At 46.1% G+C, this 11,745-nt stretch overlaps 1 protein-coding gene across 2 annotated transcripts; it reads right to left on the minus strand.

Moving 5' to 3' along the window:
• Nucleotides 1-1,829: 1,829 nt before the first annotated feature.
• Nucleotides 1,830-11,652, minus strand: LOC142891147 (solute carrier family 35 member F5-like). Of its 2 annotated transcripts, none has more exons than XM_076030562.1 (15): nucleotides 11,483-11,650; nucleotides 10,784-10,859; nucleotides 10,116-10,257; nucleotides 8,658-8,807; nucleotides 8,422-8,484; nucleotides 8,080-8,161; nucleotides 6,997-7,187; nucleotides 6,120-6,201; nucleotides 5,570-5,657; nucleotides 5,414-5,478; nucleotides 5,228-5,332; nucleotides 3,598-3,757; nucleotides 3,405-3,495; nucleotides 3,139-3,293; nucleotides 1,830-1,938 (listed from the first exon to the last, which is right to left on the minus strand). In XM_076030562.1, exons 3-15 carry the CDS (start codon nucleotides 10,248-10,250, stop codon nucleotides 1,857-1,859), a joined length of 1,449 nt encoding a protein of 482 aa, XP_075886677.1. In that variant the 5' UTR covers nucleotides 10,251-10,257; nucleotides 10,784-10,859; nucleotides 11,483-11,650; the 3' UTR covers nucleotides 1,830-1,856. The 2 variants fall into 2 exon arrangements, with proteins under 2 accessions (XP_075886677.1, XP_075886676.1); XM_076030561.1 differs by lacking the exon at nucleotides 1,830-1,938 and adding an exon at nucleotides 1,953-2,132 and having other exon boundaries at nucleotides 11,483-11,652.
• Between the last annotated feature and the right edge of the window lie 93 nt (nucleotides 11,653-11,745).

Here is an 11,745-nt window from a genome sequence, read left to right on the forward strand (position 1 = left end):
GCTCACCAACAGCTGGACAAAAAGACTAAAATTCAATGTCTGTCCAACTTTCTGCCTCAATTGCCACAGAATACCAAAGTCAGACCGGAAGAGGTTGAAGTTGTTAAAGACTTAATTTTCCTGGGCTCCAAAATCTCCAATGAAGCACATTAGAGCCAGAAATCAACCACTGCCGACAACCAGCCTGTTCCACATTTGGCCAGCCACCTCTAAACCCGTATGTCAGGAATGCCCAAAGTCCGGCCCGCGGCTTGTCTCTGAAAACACGACGTGATCTCTTCAATTTCCACCGCCGGACTCCCCGACATGATCTCAGCAGGACCTAAGCGCAATCTTCGCAATCTCCACCGCTGGCCGCCACCCCCCGGCGCCCCCGTCAACGGATCTCCGTGGTGTTGGCCTGTGGGTCTTTTCAGATTATCTGTTTTGGCCCCCTATGAAAAATGTTTGGGCACCCCTGCCGTATGTTCAACACGTGTAACCTCCAGTCCTACTATACGGATCCGAAACATGGACACTGTCAGCCACCTTCAGCTTCAGACTCGATGCATTTCACCGTAACAGCCTCAGCTACATACTCGCCATCCACTGGTCCAAGAAGATCACTAATGATGAGGTATATGCCAGACCGGCACCCCTCACCCCGTCACAACAACCAACAAAAGAGGCGAGGGGCCATGCGGTGCGCCTGGACAATGGCGTCCCGGCCAAGCCAAAACCTGTTGGCAGCATCCGGTCCACCTCCTTGGGGCTGGAGCCGCCCCCGGGGGTCGCCCCCGGCTGAGCTGAGTGTCCCAGGTCACAGAGACACTCCCACTGGCCGACCTCATCACGTCTGCAGCCAAGCGCCGCATCTTCAGCAGTCTTGTGTCGACGGTCACCTGACGTGGCCACGACCGCCGCTCTATGTCTTCTAGACAAGTCCAGTTCAACGCAGGGCAGAGGCCACTTTTCTGCGTCCCACATTTCTCTCATCTGCATGTTTGTTATCATAGGCCAGTGGGTTTTTGCAGGTTGGTTGGATGATTCTCAGATGTGACTGGATCGTTAGGAGCCATGATAAAACCCAACTGCATGACAAGAAGGAGGAACTTCAGCCAAACTGGACCAGTACTAAGGGTCAAAGGGTAATTTCTGACAGTAACATGTCAGCATTTACACAGTATTTATATTTTAATAAAAAGCTAAGAAAATCCTGCACACAATGCAGAGATGTGGCCACGGCTCAGTGCTGCCCTACTGGACATGTGTCATCAAAAGACTATATTTAAAAATATAAATTTCTCTCTCTCCATCTCTCTCAAAAAAAAGGAAACTGCCCACAAAGCTTCCGTCGGCAGAGGAGAGGCCCATCGAGTCATTTCAAGTTTTCTCATGATTACAAGATTTTTTTTTTTTTAACTTGTGAATATAAAAGGTATTTTTCTCATCATTTTATTTGCTCAGAAGACAGCGAGACACCATGGTGATTTATTAGCTGTAATTTCCCCCTTATGACGAGATTTTTCTCTGATCAAGATGATATTTTTCTATTGCAAAATCTTTTGTTGTAAGAACGAGAAAAATTTATCGTAAATAAATAAAAAATATTCGTAATATAGAAACATAAAGATAAGTATAATTTCATTGAATAATACATAATTAAATATATTGTCTTCTTAGCCTCGAAGAACGAATGGTACCGTCGCGATTGATTTGCTCTTATTTTTGTTGTGGAGTATTATTTAAAAATGTTGTGTTGACCGTATTAATATCAGTCTGTCCCCATTATGCAGGTACCTCGTCGCGCTGGGTTTGATCTGACGGAAAGCCCCATCTTACTTTTCTTACTCCTCCTCCGCCCGTCGTCTGTCGCATCAGGAGCAGAAGCTTCCGTCGTTTGAGGAGAGGCTGTGCAGAGGGATGAGGCTCTCGCACTGCTCGCTGTCCTCGGGCAGCCTGTCAGGGTGGAGGTGCAGCGGGACGTCAGTCATCATCGTCCGACATCGTTCCGACAGCCGTCATTATCGCCATCAACCCTTTTGGTCAACGGGGGGGAGGGGCAGGTAGAGTGGGAGAGCGCGGCTGTGGAGGATCCGATTAGCGACAAGCTAACGAAGCGAAGCCGCCGGCCGCAAATTGGCTCTGTTGTCCTTGTGAGAATGTCAGAGGAGGGGGAGTAGGAGGTGAAGGGGATGGCAGTGGGGGGGGAAGGTGTCGGCGTTCAGGTCCATTCGTTTTTTTAAAACACCTGATGGCATCTCTGGCGCAGGTCATTACTGAAAGTCAACGACGGCAAGAGCGACTGGAATGTTTAAACACTTCAGTCCTCGCATCTCAAAAATAAAAACACATTTAGAATGATAAGTCATTGCATAATCCATGCAGTCATCGTGACCACTGCCATTTATCACATACATTTATTACTAATAAAGATTTAGTGGGTAATATTAGGAGATTTTATTGCTGCGCCTTTCACTCACTGTCCCTCTACTGAGCTTGCCTGTGAACTACGGTGGCCCGCGCTCCCAAACCTGGATACATCGTCTACGTTCTTCTTCGTTGGCTTATTTGAGGGTGCCAGCGTTCACCTTAATTACGAAGCGCGCAGTCACGCAGCTGGGTTGTCCACACCAGGCTCCCTTAAACGCGTTACCGAGCGGGGCGTCCAGTGAGGCGGCTCGATCGGTTCACACGAGGATAGCGAGACAACCCAGATAGTTTTGCGTGTATTAAAAGGAAACGGTGAAACATGACAGTTTGACATCATTGACTTCCAACCTGAAAGATTCTACCTGCTGCCATTGAGGCGGTTGCGACGCCTCAATAGAAATAATAAATATGGCAAAAGATGGCAGCTAATTAGGAGCAAGACCGTTATTGATCTATGGAGATTTTATATATAATATAATATAATATAATATAATATAATATGATATAATATATATGTAACTGCTTTTTAATGTGATGTGCTGTCCATTGTTTTGTTTTTGGGTGTAGCTCATTTTTGAAAAAGAAACACCTGCGCATTTTCAACAATTCAATGAATGACTCAGTGCAATCTTTTTTTTCCCCTCCCCGATGGATCGACGGATAAACCAAAATCAATCTGAAAAGAAATAAACATGAAAATGCACTTTTTGGAAAGCGTCACCGTACCTGTGGATGCGATGCCTCCTGCAGATGAAGACGTAGAGTCTCCGCAGGCCCACCAGCACCGGGTCCCAGTTATTGTAGTGGCACAGCATCGCGGCGATGAAGAAGGAGAGGAAGACGGGCACGGCGCCAGCAAAGAAGAGCCACGAGAAGCGCACCTGTCCGCACGACACACCAGCGGCAGAGGCCGGGATTAAAGAGACAGAAAGACGACGATCTCGCTTACAAAACCCCACCCCCCCCTGCTGTCCCGAGACAGCCAAACTGACCTTCTGCATGCAGATGTCCGCCAAGATGGAGAGCGGGATGGTGAGGCTCAGCGCCAGCGTTCCGATTAGCGACGACGTGAGGAAGCAGCCCCTGTTGACGGGGACGCAGCCGTAAAGAAAAACACGCGGAAGTAATACGCAGAAAAGCAAAGGAAGCGCTCAGCTTTTTTTTTGTCGGAGGTCGTCTGCTCACCAGAGCCAGAGGAACTCGGAGAGGACGGTCCCGATGAGGCCATTGATGAGGATGTACGTCCACACCAGCTGGCTGGGTAGCTCGAAGGCCTCGAAGCCGGTGTAGTGGAGCAGGAGGAAGCCGGGCCACAGCAGCAGCAGGTTGAACAGACCCACAAACCCTGAGGGAACACACACACACACACACACACACACACACACACACACACACACACACACACACACACACACACACACACACACACACACACACACACACGTCAGCAGAGATACCAGTGGCCAAATGCTCAGGACACGACATGCATGCGTATGGCAGCATGTTGCATTTGTCCCCCAAAAAAATAAGGAAAATTAAAAATCATTTTTAATTACATTGCACACAAAGATTTCAGAGATCATTTTCTTTTTACTTGTATTAAGATATCTCTCCTCGTTTTCTTCTTCCCAGAAGACAACGAGGAACTACCGCCATTCATTAGCTCTGATTTCCACCCAATTTCCAGAAATATTTCAGCTCATTACGAGATATTTGTCTTCTCACAATTACAAGATCTTGTCTCGTCATGAGGAGAAAAAACATCTCGCAAATACAATAAAAAATATTGTAACATATAACATATACAACCTGGAACATATTGCGTCACGTGCAATTACAAGATCATATTTTAGAACTTTAGATTAGGAGACAGCATGGCACTGTCGTGACTGATGAGCAATTATTTTCCCTTTGGGATGAGATGTGAGGAAACGTTAATATGACTTGGAAAGGTTTTAAGTCTGTCAACATAATGCAGGCATCGCGTGGCGCTGGGTTTGTTCCGACAGGAAGCCAAATCGGACGTGTTTGACGTTGCTTGCGTCTTGCTGCAGCAATTAAACCAATGCTACTAGAACGCCTCACAGATTGTGAGCTCGTGCATTTTGCCCAGAGAAAAGATCTTATATTTACAAAAAAATTGTCATAATTATGGGAAAATATATATATATTTTTTTTGGTGACTGCAAACAGACGCAATGTAATGCAATGAGCAGAAAGACAATGTGTAGTGTTGTGGATGACTGGTACACACTTTTAAAGGTCCAGTGTGTAATATTTGGCTTGGTTTATGATGTTTATATCGGTAAAAGCTGAATATATTGCCCATAAACACATCAATGACAGTGTATAATCGTAAGAATATCCACAGATCCAGGGACTTGCTACAGGCCACTGTAGTTCACCGGCAAACTCGTTAGAGGGAGGGTGAAAGACGCTGCAATCTAAAATGTAACCACTTGATGTCGCTGTTTCCTCTTCACAATCTCAAAATATTACACACTAAAGTCTTTACCTACCTACTTAACCTTAGAAGGGTTCATACTCTGGCCGTATTCAAGTCTTCATTCCAAACTGGTGACGAAGCCTCCCACTCAAAAACACTCTCCAGATACCTATGAAGCTGGTGTGTTTTACCCTGTTTACTGCTTTCTGAGAAATGATGATGGGTTTTAGCTTCCATGTAAAGACCTGGCTGGGTGTGTTTTCACTTGCGTAGGAGAGGCGTCAAGTATCACAGGCCACTGTGACATCACAAAAGGTGATGATGATTTCCAAAGAGCAAAGGCGTAACGCAAAAAGAATTTAGCCTTACCGAAAAACATGGGGATGTCCAGCTTGTCCTCCCGGTCAACTCGCCTCTTTATCATCACGATGTAGATGGCGTACAGCACCGCTCCGGCCAGCGACCACAGGGAACCTTCCGTGAGGCGACAGAACGTTTCAAGTCTGTGTCAATCCGGCAGCATGAGCGAAACGCGGTCGGCCCGACTAACGTTACCTATGGCGCCCTTGTCGTCCGCGTTTTCCATGCTGGAGAAGCTCACCAGGGCCACGCCCCCCATGCTAGACAAAAGAGGGCAGGGTGGACAGAGCAAGTCAGTGAGAGCCGAGCCTGCCGCGATGCCCCGCGGAGCCCCCTGGTGGACGCTCTTACCTCAGCGCGACAGCCAACAGCTTGGACAGGGTGAAGCGGTCGCTGCTGTTGCTGGGAAATATGGCGGCCAGGATGAGCGTGAACAGGCCTGAGGGAGCGAAGACGGAAAATCGACGAGCCGTCACATAATTTGCAATAATTGAAAAACAAAAAGTGAGGATCAATAGGGAACCTTAAAGGTTTAGTGTGTAATAGTTGGACATTTCGAAAGAGACACGGCAACATCAAGTGGTTATATTTTAGACGGCAGTGTCTTTCATTCTCTCTCCCCCTCCTGAGCTTGCCAGTGAAGTACGGTGGCTTGCGCACACAAACTTGAATACCTCATCCTCCTTTTCTCTATGGCGATGTAAGATGGCACCTAACTGGGAGCAAGGCCGCTGATCTATGTATATTCTAATATAAATATATATATATATATGTACATAATGCATTTATGGGCTGTATTAAGCTTTTGTCAATATGAAAGTCATAAATCAAGCCAAATGTTACACACTGGACCTTTATGCTGAGGTAGGAAATTGTTTTTTTTTTTGCTGCTTTGGCTTACCTGAGGTGGACGACAGGATGTTGACAATGGCAACCTGAGTGTCGGACAGCGCCTCCTGGTAGGAGAGATTAGCCAAGAACCACTGGGGGGGGGGGGGGGGGGGACACAGAGGAAGATCAGGACAAACATGTCACAGCCTATTCCTGACTAAGTCACGCACCATTACTGTTCTGTAATATTCCTTTCTGAAACATTCTTGCACGCACACATGGCCTCAATCAATCAATCTGCGTGCAGCCCTAATGTTTTTACATTACATTTTACGAGTTGCAAACAGCGGTAACGCAGTTGTGGATGCTTGCCCACTTTGATAACGGAAGCACGGCTTGTGAACTCGTCAAGCTAGGCGAGGGGATTACCGGCGAACAATCGCGGAAAACTACTTAGAAATAAATGATGGCATTCCCGGATCCGTACAGCATTACAAAGTGGGTAGACAGTGTTGCTAAAGTGGCCAGATATGCAGAAGTAGAAAAAAGTTTTTGGACATCCTTCAAATTTTCACTATCATTAAACATTTGCCAGAGATTTTTTCAAGAGGTTCGGCTACATCAGCGGAACACAAACTGATGCACTCTGGATGTGTTGCACGAGACGTCACCTTGCTGAAACGTCCCATTCTGAGCTGGACGGAACAGTGCACATGCAGCATGTGGGTAAATGCTGGTGACTGCACTGAAATAAACTGCACTCGGAGACTGAAGACTGATTCTTTGTGCAATACAGAAACCTTGCCAGGGTCTATAAAACTAAACACAAAGTTGCATCAAAGTAAAAATGCAGTCCATTTAGTATTTGAATTCACTCACAGATGTTTTCAGCTCCACCCTGAAACAAAATGTGTTCACTGTGTGGCATCGCAGGCGGACAATCTTACCACAAAGCAGAAGAAGAAGCTGATCTTGGCCACGTCGGTGACTGTTAGCTTGCCCACCGAGCGCAGCATGGCCTCGTGGTCCTTGGCGGCGGGGTACGACATGCGGGACAACTTGGCCTCCAGGGCCTGAGTGGAGGGCAGCTGCCGCACCTCCATGATGTTGCTGAAGCGCACCCGCTGCTTCTTGCTCGCTGGCGGGGTCAGGAGAGGGAGTAGACGGGTTGAAACGGCTAAAATTCAAAAGGTCCTACGTTACGCAAAAACCACAGAACTGATGTTTGTGGAGGCTAAAAAAAAAAAAAAAACAGGGATTTGAGCTGGAGGCAGTAAACAGTGGGCTAAATATGTAGTGGATAGAGAGGTCTGTTGGCATTTGCGGATAATAAATTGTATTTTGTTGCTCCGCTGGAGTCTAGGATGAAAAATAAAGAGCTGAAATTGGCTAGAATATGGGACCTTTAACACTCCACTGCAGCATGACAAACATTTTATCTCCTCGCAGATGGTTTTAAAAGCTTATAGCTGCCGAAATATGATGCATTTTATTACACGGGTGCTCAATTTTAACAACAGAAGTGTGCAAACACTAAATATTTTGAAAGAATTTGAAGGTCAGAAGGTTTCTATAAAACACAAGTTTTTTATTTGGGGAGGAGGCTTCAGATCTGTGTCTTTACAGATCAGCTTTCAGAATAAGTGTAAAAAATGTTTAAATGTTTTAAGCAAACTGAAAGTTTGTGGGGGGGGGGGGGGGGGTATGTTTTTTTTTCACTGAAATGAATCCAAACTGACTGAAAAGGTCCATTAGATTTTCTATGCCGCACAGTCCAGACAAGGGCAGGTAAGAAAAAAATGCTCAAGCAAGAGCTCGGTTTTATTTCTGCGGCGGTGTCGAAGAAAAGAAAAGAATACAAATGCTGCACTGCTTTCACATTTAGATGTGTTGTGATTCTTTCTTTCCTCAAAAAAGGTTTTAAAAGAGTGTCGAAGGTTTGGATGCGAGGATGCTTTTGCAGAACGTGTTCCCCAGCTTCATTCATTTAGTTTGTTTTCACATTAGAACAGCGTTAGGCGTTGACTCACAGGAATCACAGTCTCCCATCAAGCAGTTAGCGTGATCAGCAGAAACATCCTGGAACTTGACGGGAACGTACAAAGGTTCGCTCTGCAGGAGACACAAGCAGACGCAGAGTCAGACCGAGCTCCATTGTCGTTGTCGAGAACTTGTCAACTCCAAGGTAATGTGGTGGTGTTTTAAAATGGGAGCAGGTGGGGGGTGATGTTTCACTATTGCGTTTTACGTAGTGTTGACTGCTGGTTTAAAGCAAGCGATACACGTCTTTGTCTCTGGAACAAAAGAGTGGACGCACTTTGAGAGGAGGAAAAAAAAAAAGCAGAGAGTTTCACTGCCGTGCCATCCCATACCAAACAGTTGTTCCCCGTGGTGTCGGTGGTGCACGGTGCCAAATATGCCTCGGCATCAGCAAACTGCGGGGAGGGGGGGTGGGGGGGGGGGGGTAGGTAGGAGGAGGAGGAATAACAATCAAACAGTCAGCTTCCAGACAGAAAAAGGCCTCGAAACGCGGCCGCTTCAAATTCGCGTAAACGTTGAGGCGCAGTGCCCTCTAGTGGCCGCTGTCTGCTCTTGTCCGGACACTCACGAAGGCAGAGCGCCGCCGCTTGATGGAGCCGGTGCACTGCTGCCTCCAGGGCCGCCACAGCAGGAAACCCAGCAGGTAGAGCACGAACATGGAGGTCTTGGTGAAAGTGCTGAAGAAGGGCTTGTTGTAGTCCTGTCGCTTGAAGATGTACTGCCGGCAGAGAGGCAACACAGGGGGCGGCATTAGGACCGGGTCGAAAACATGCAACTCAAGTTTTACCACAGACTTTACACACTGAATTTAATGCTATATTGAGCTAAAGCAGCCCATGACTATACATTTAAGTTTATTTCAATTTCATCATACAAGATCACATTTATATGTCATCTACATATGCATGTTTCTCTGTATTTCTATATTTGAATTATCTACTTCTATATATCTATATCTACGTTGCGAGCTGTGGAAAAGAGCGAAGATGCCGATGCAGGAATACTGGGATAATAAGTAATTTAATGAACAAACAATAAAAAGGGGATCGGAGCTCCGAGGCACAAAACAACAAAACACAGTAAAATGGGAGTGCGAGTGCAAGGAGGAAAGGAGGAAGAAGGTCTCTTATACACTGGACTGGGAGGGGGAGAGATAAGGAAGGGAAGAAGAGGAAAACAAAGCACAGAGAATCAGCACAAGCTGACACATTTACAGCCTCCTCTGGTGGACCACGAGGAGAATGTCTCGAGAAGGTTATACTATGAAACGAACAGATTACACGTGCTACTAGTGATCTCATATGACAAAGAATACAACATAATAAAGAATAACCCAAGAATACATCTCTCTCTCTCTCTCTCTCTCTCTCTCTCTCTCTCTCTCTCTCTCTCTCTCTCTCTCTCTCTCTCTCTCTCTCTCTCTCTCTCTCTCTCTCTCTCTCTCTCTCTCTCTCTCAGAAACAATACCATTCCTAAACCTTCCCCTTGGTGTTCTCAACTCTTGTTTGGTCTCGGTTTCTTCCTAGAGGGGAGTTTTTCCTGGCCGTGATAGCGGCTTGCTTGCTCTGCAGGGTTCAGGTGGACTTCTTCTGATTGTACAAAGAGCTTTGGATATGATTTAGCACTGTACGAATAAAACCTGATTGATTGATTGATTACCTTTGACTGTATTTGGAAGATTTGCTGGATCTCATGCTCCTTTACCCCACGATGGTAGTATTTGTGCTTCCAATATTTATTCGGGACTGAGCCTCAGCGAAGGCCTGCTCTCATCATTATATATTATACTTATTATTAGTTCTACAGTTCCCACAATTTCTGTATTTTCAAAATCTGTCTTAAAATAAAACACCGGCACAACGTAGGCACCAGGTCTTTCACTGAGGTCAATAAATGCATTTTTGAGGGACAGAGCAACGACATTTCATTGAAACAAGGTGCAAAAAAACCCATCAGGAAATGTATTAATCCCTGGCCATGTGACTGCACGGTGCACCCTTGTTTTGCTCCATCAAAGTGCTCTTACCGAGGTGAGCTCGGAGGACGCCACCCAGATGACGTCCACCAACAGCAGTATGACCACGCCCAACGCCATCCGCCTCCGCTGGGCCGCAGAGCTGCTCTGGGAGCTCATCCGGTTCATGATAAACACCCACGCCATCGGAAGGCTGCCAAACAACACGCGGACATTAGTCAGTCGATTAAAAACAAAGGGTCAGGTGGTTAAATGTATGGTTTTCTCAAGTTTAGCAGAGTCCAGCAAAATAAACACATTTTCAGGAGTAGTTTTGGCTCTGGCTTGGAGTGGTCGAATCAAGATGCAATGTCACACAAACACACAAACCCTGAGGGGTTTACAAAAGAGCAGGTTCAGCAGTGTGATGTTTTCTGTGTGAGAGATAACTCGACATCTCTACAAAGCATTAAAAACAGCGAAAGTTGCCAATTTACAAAGTTATTTATTCATTTATTGGGGGTGAGGGAGCATCCAAAAGTCTTCCACACACAAGCCTCTAAATCTAAAATGCCAACGGATAAGTTACAATAAAGTGCATCTGAGGCTCTTAGAAACAATACATTTACACGCACGTTTCTGTTTCGACACGTCCCCCGTTCGCCAGATCCGTTACAAAGAACTGCATTGGAGAGGCATCGCGGGGAAACTTCCCCAGCAGTTGGCATTTCAAAGCTCACCTGTTTACCTGAAGAAATCACACCAGCTGTTCTCTTGGGACGAAACTTCAGATTCACCGTACAACCAGCAAAAGCACTGCCATGACGAGAGAAGCACCGTGGTCAAACAGTCGGGCATAACCTTTAAACAAACGAGCCACACCGGCAGAAAAATGTAAAGCGCAAAGGGAACATACAGTGCGTCCTCCCAGCTACATGACAGCCGGGGCTAGCTCGGCAGCTAGCAGCCAGGTACGTGCACTGCGCACTGCGAATATGTTGATTCAAACAGACTTTCGGAGGGAACACCAAGCGTCAACTTCAACGCGTCGATGTGTAAACGTACGTGTGATGCGCTGTTTATTGTTGTTACACGAGCGAACTGTGCGTCTCCTCACAGCGACGCAGACAAGCTCCTGCAGTTTGCTAACTCAACTTAAGGGAGTTGAGCTGAACAAGTCGTAGTGAATAATGTCGCAAAATGACACTCGTTCGACGGCAGTCACCAGTGCAACACTATCTAATTAATTAATTTAAAAACAAAAAGACACGGCGTGATAACGCAGGCGATATATTCCAGTGTTACGTTTACCTGGTGTATGAACCATGCGATACACTCAGATGCTAAACAAGCTACTTTCGTTGACTTAGCTCTACGAGTTTGATTTTCCTCGAAGAGCTTCAAGCGACTAAATACTCAAAGGAACAAGTGTTTGTTACCTGAATGTGATGCGTTGTCATTGATATAGCGTCATTAACAACGTACGCTAGCCACAAGACTAAAATAGTAACTAAATGGAAGCTTTTGTGGAGGAATTACTGAAAGTCCAGTGGTTGTAAACATTAGCACACCCTGCCCTCTCTGCTATCAGGTGACATCACTCATATGGTAATGAGAACTCTGGTTAATGTAGGCGGGTTCTTTGAATCATATTGCTTGTATGTATTTATGTATGTACTTTTGTACGAATTAATGTGTACTG

Source organism: Nelusetta ayraudi, unplaced genomic scaffold (genome assembly GCF_046127955.1).
Source record: "Nelusetta ayraudi isolate G7.1 ecotype Tasmania unplaced genomic scaffold, CSIRO-AGI_Nayr_v1 ptg000028l, whole genome shotgun sequence".
Taxonomy (NCBI): Eukaryota; Metazoa; Chordata; class Actinopteri; order Tetraodontiformes; family Monacanthidae; genus Nelusetta; species Nelusetta ayraudi.

Coding starts and splice junctions, on each gene's coding strand:
- LOC142891147 (XM_076030561.1), bottom strand. CDS start 10,250: ATGGCGTGGGTGTTTATCATGAACCGGATGAGCTCCCAGAGCAGCTCT. Junction 6,202..6,996: donor GCTTCTTCTTCTGCTTTGTG/GTAAGATTGTCC, acceptor CCCCCCCCCCAG/TGGTTCTTGGCTAATCTCTC. Junction 5,333..5,413: donor GGACGACAAGGGCGCCATAG/GTAACGTTAGTC, acceptor GCCTCACGGAAG/GTTCCCTGTGGTCGCTGGCC.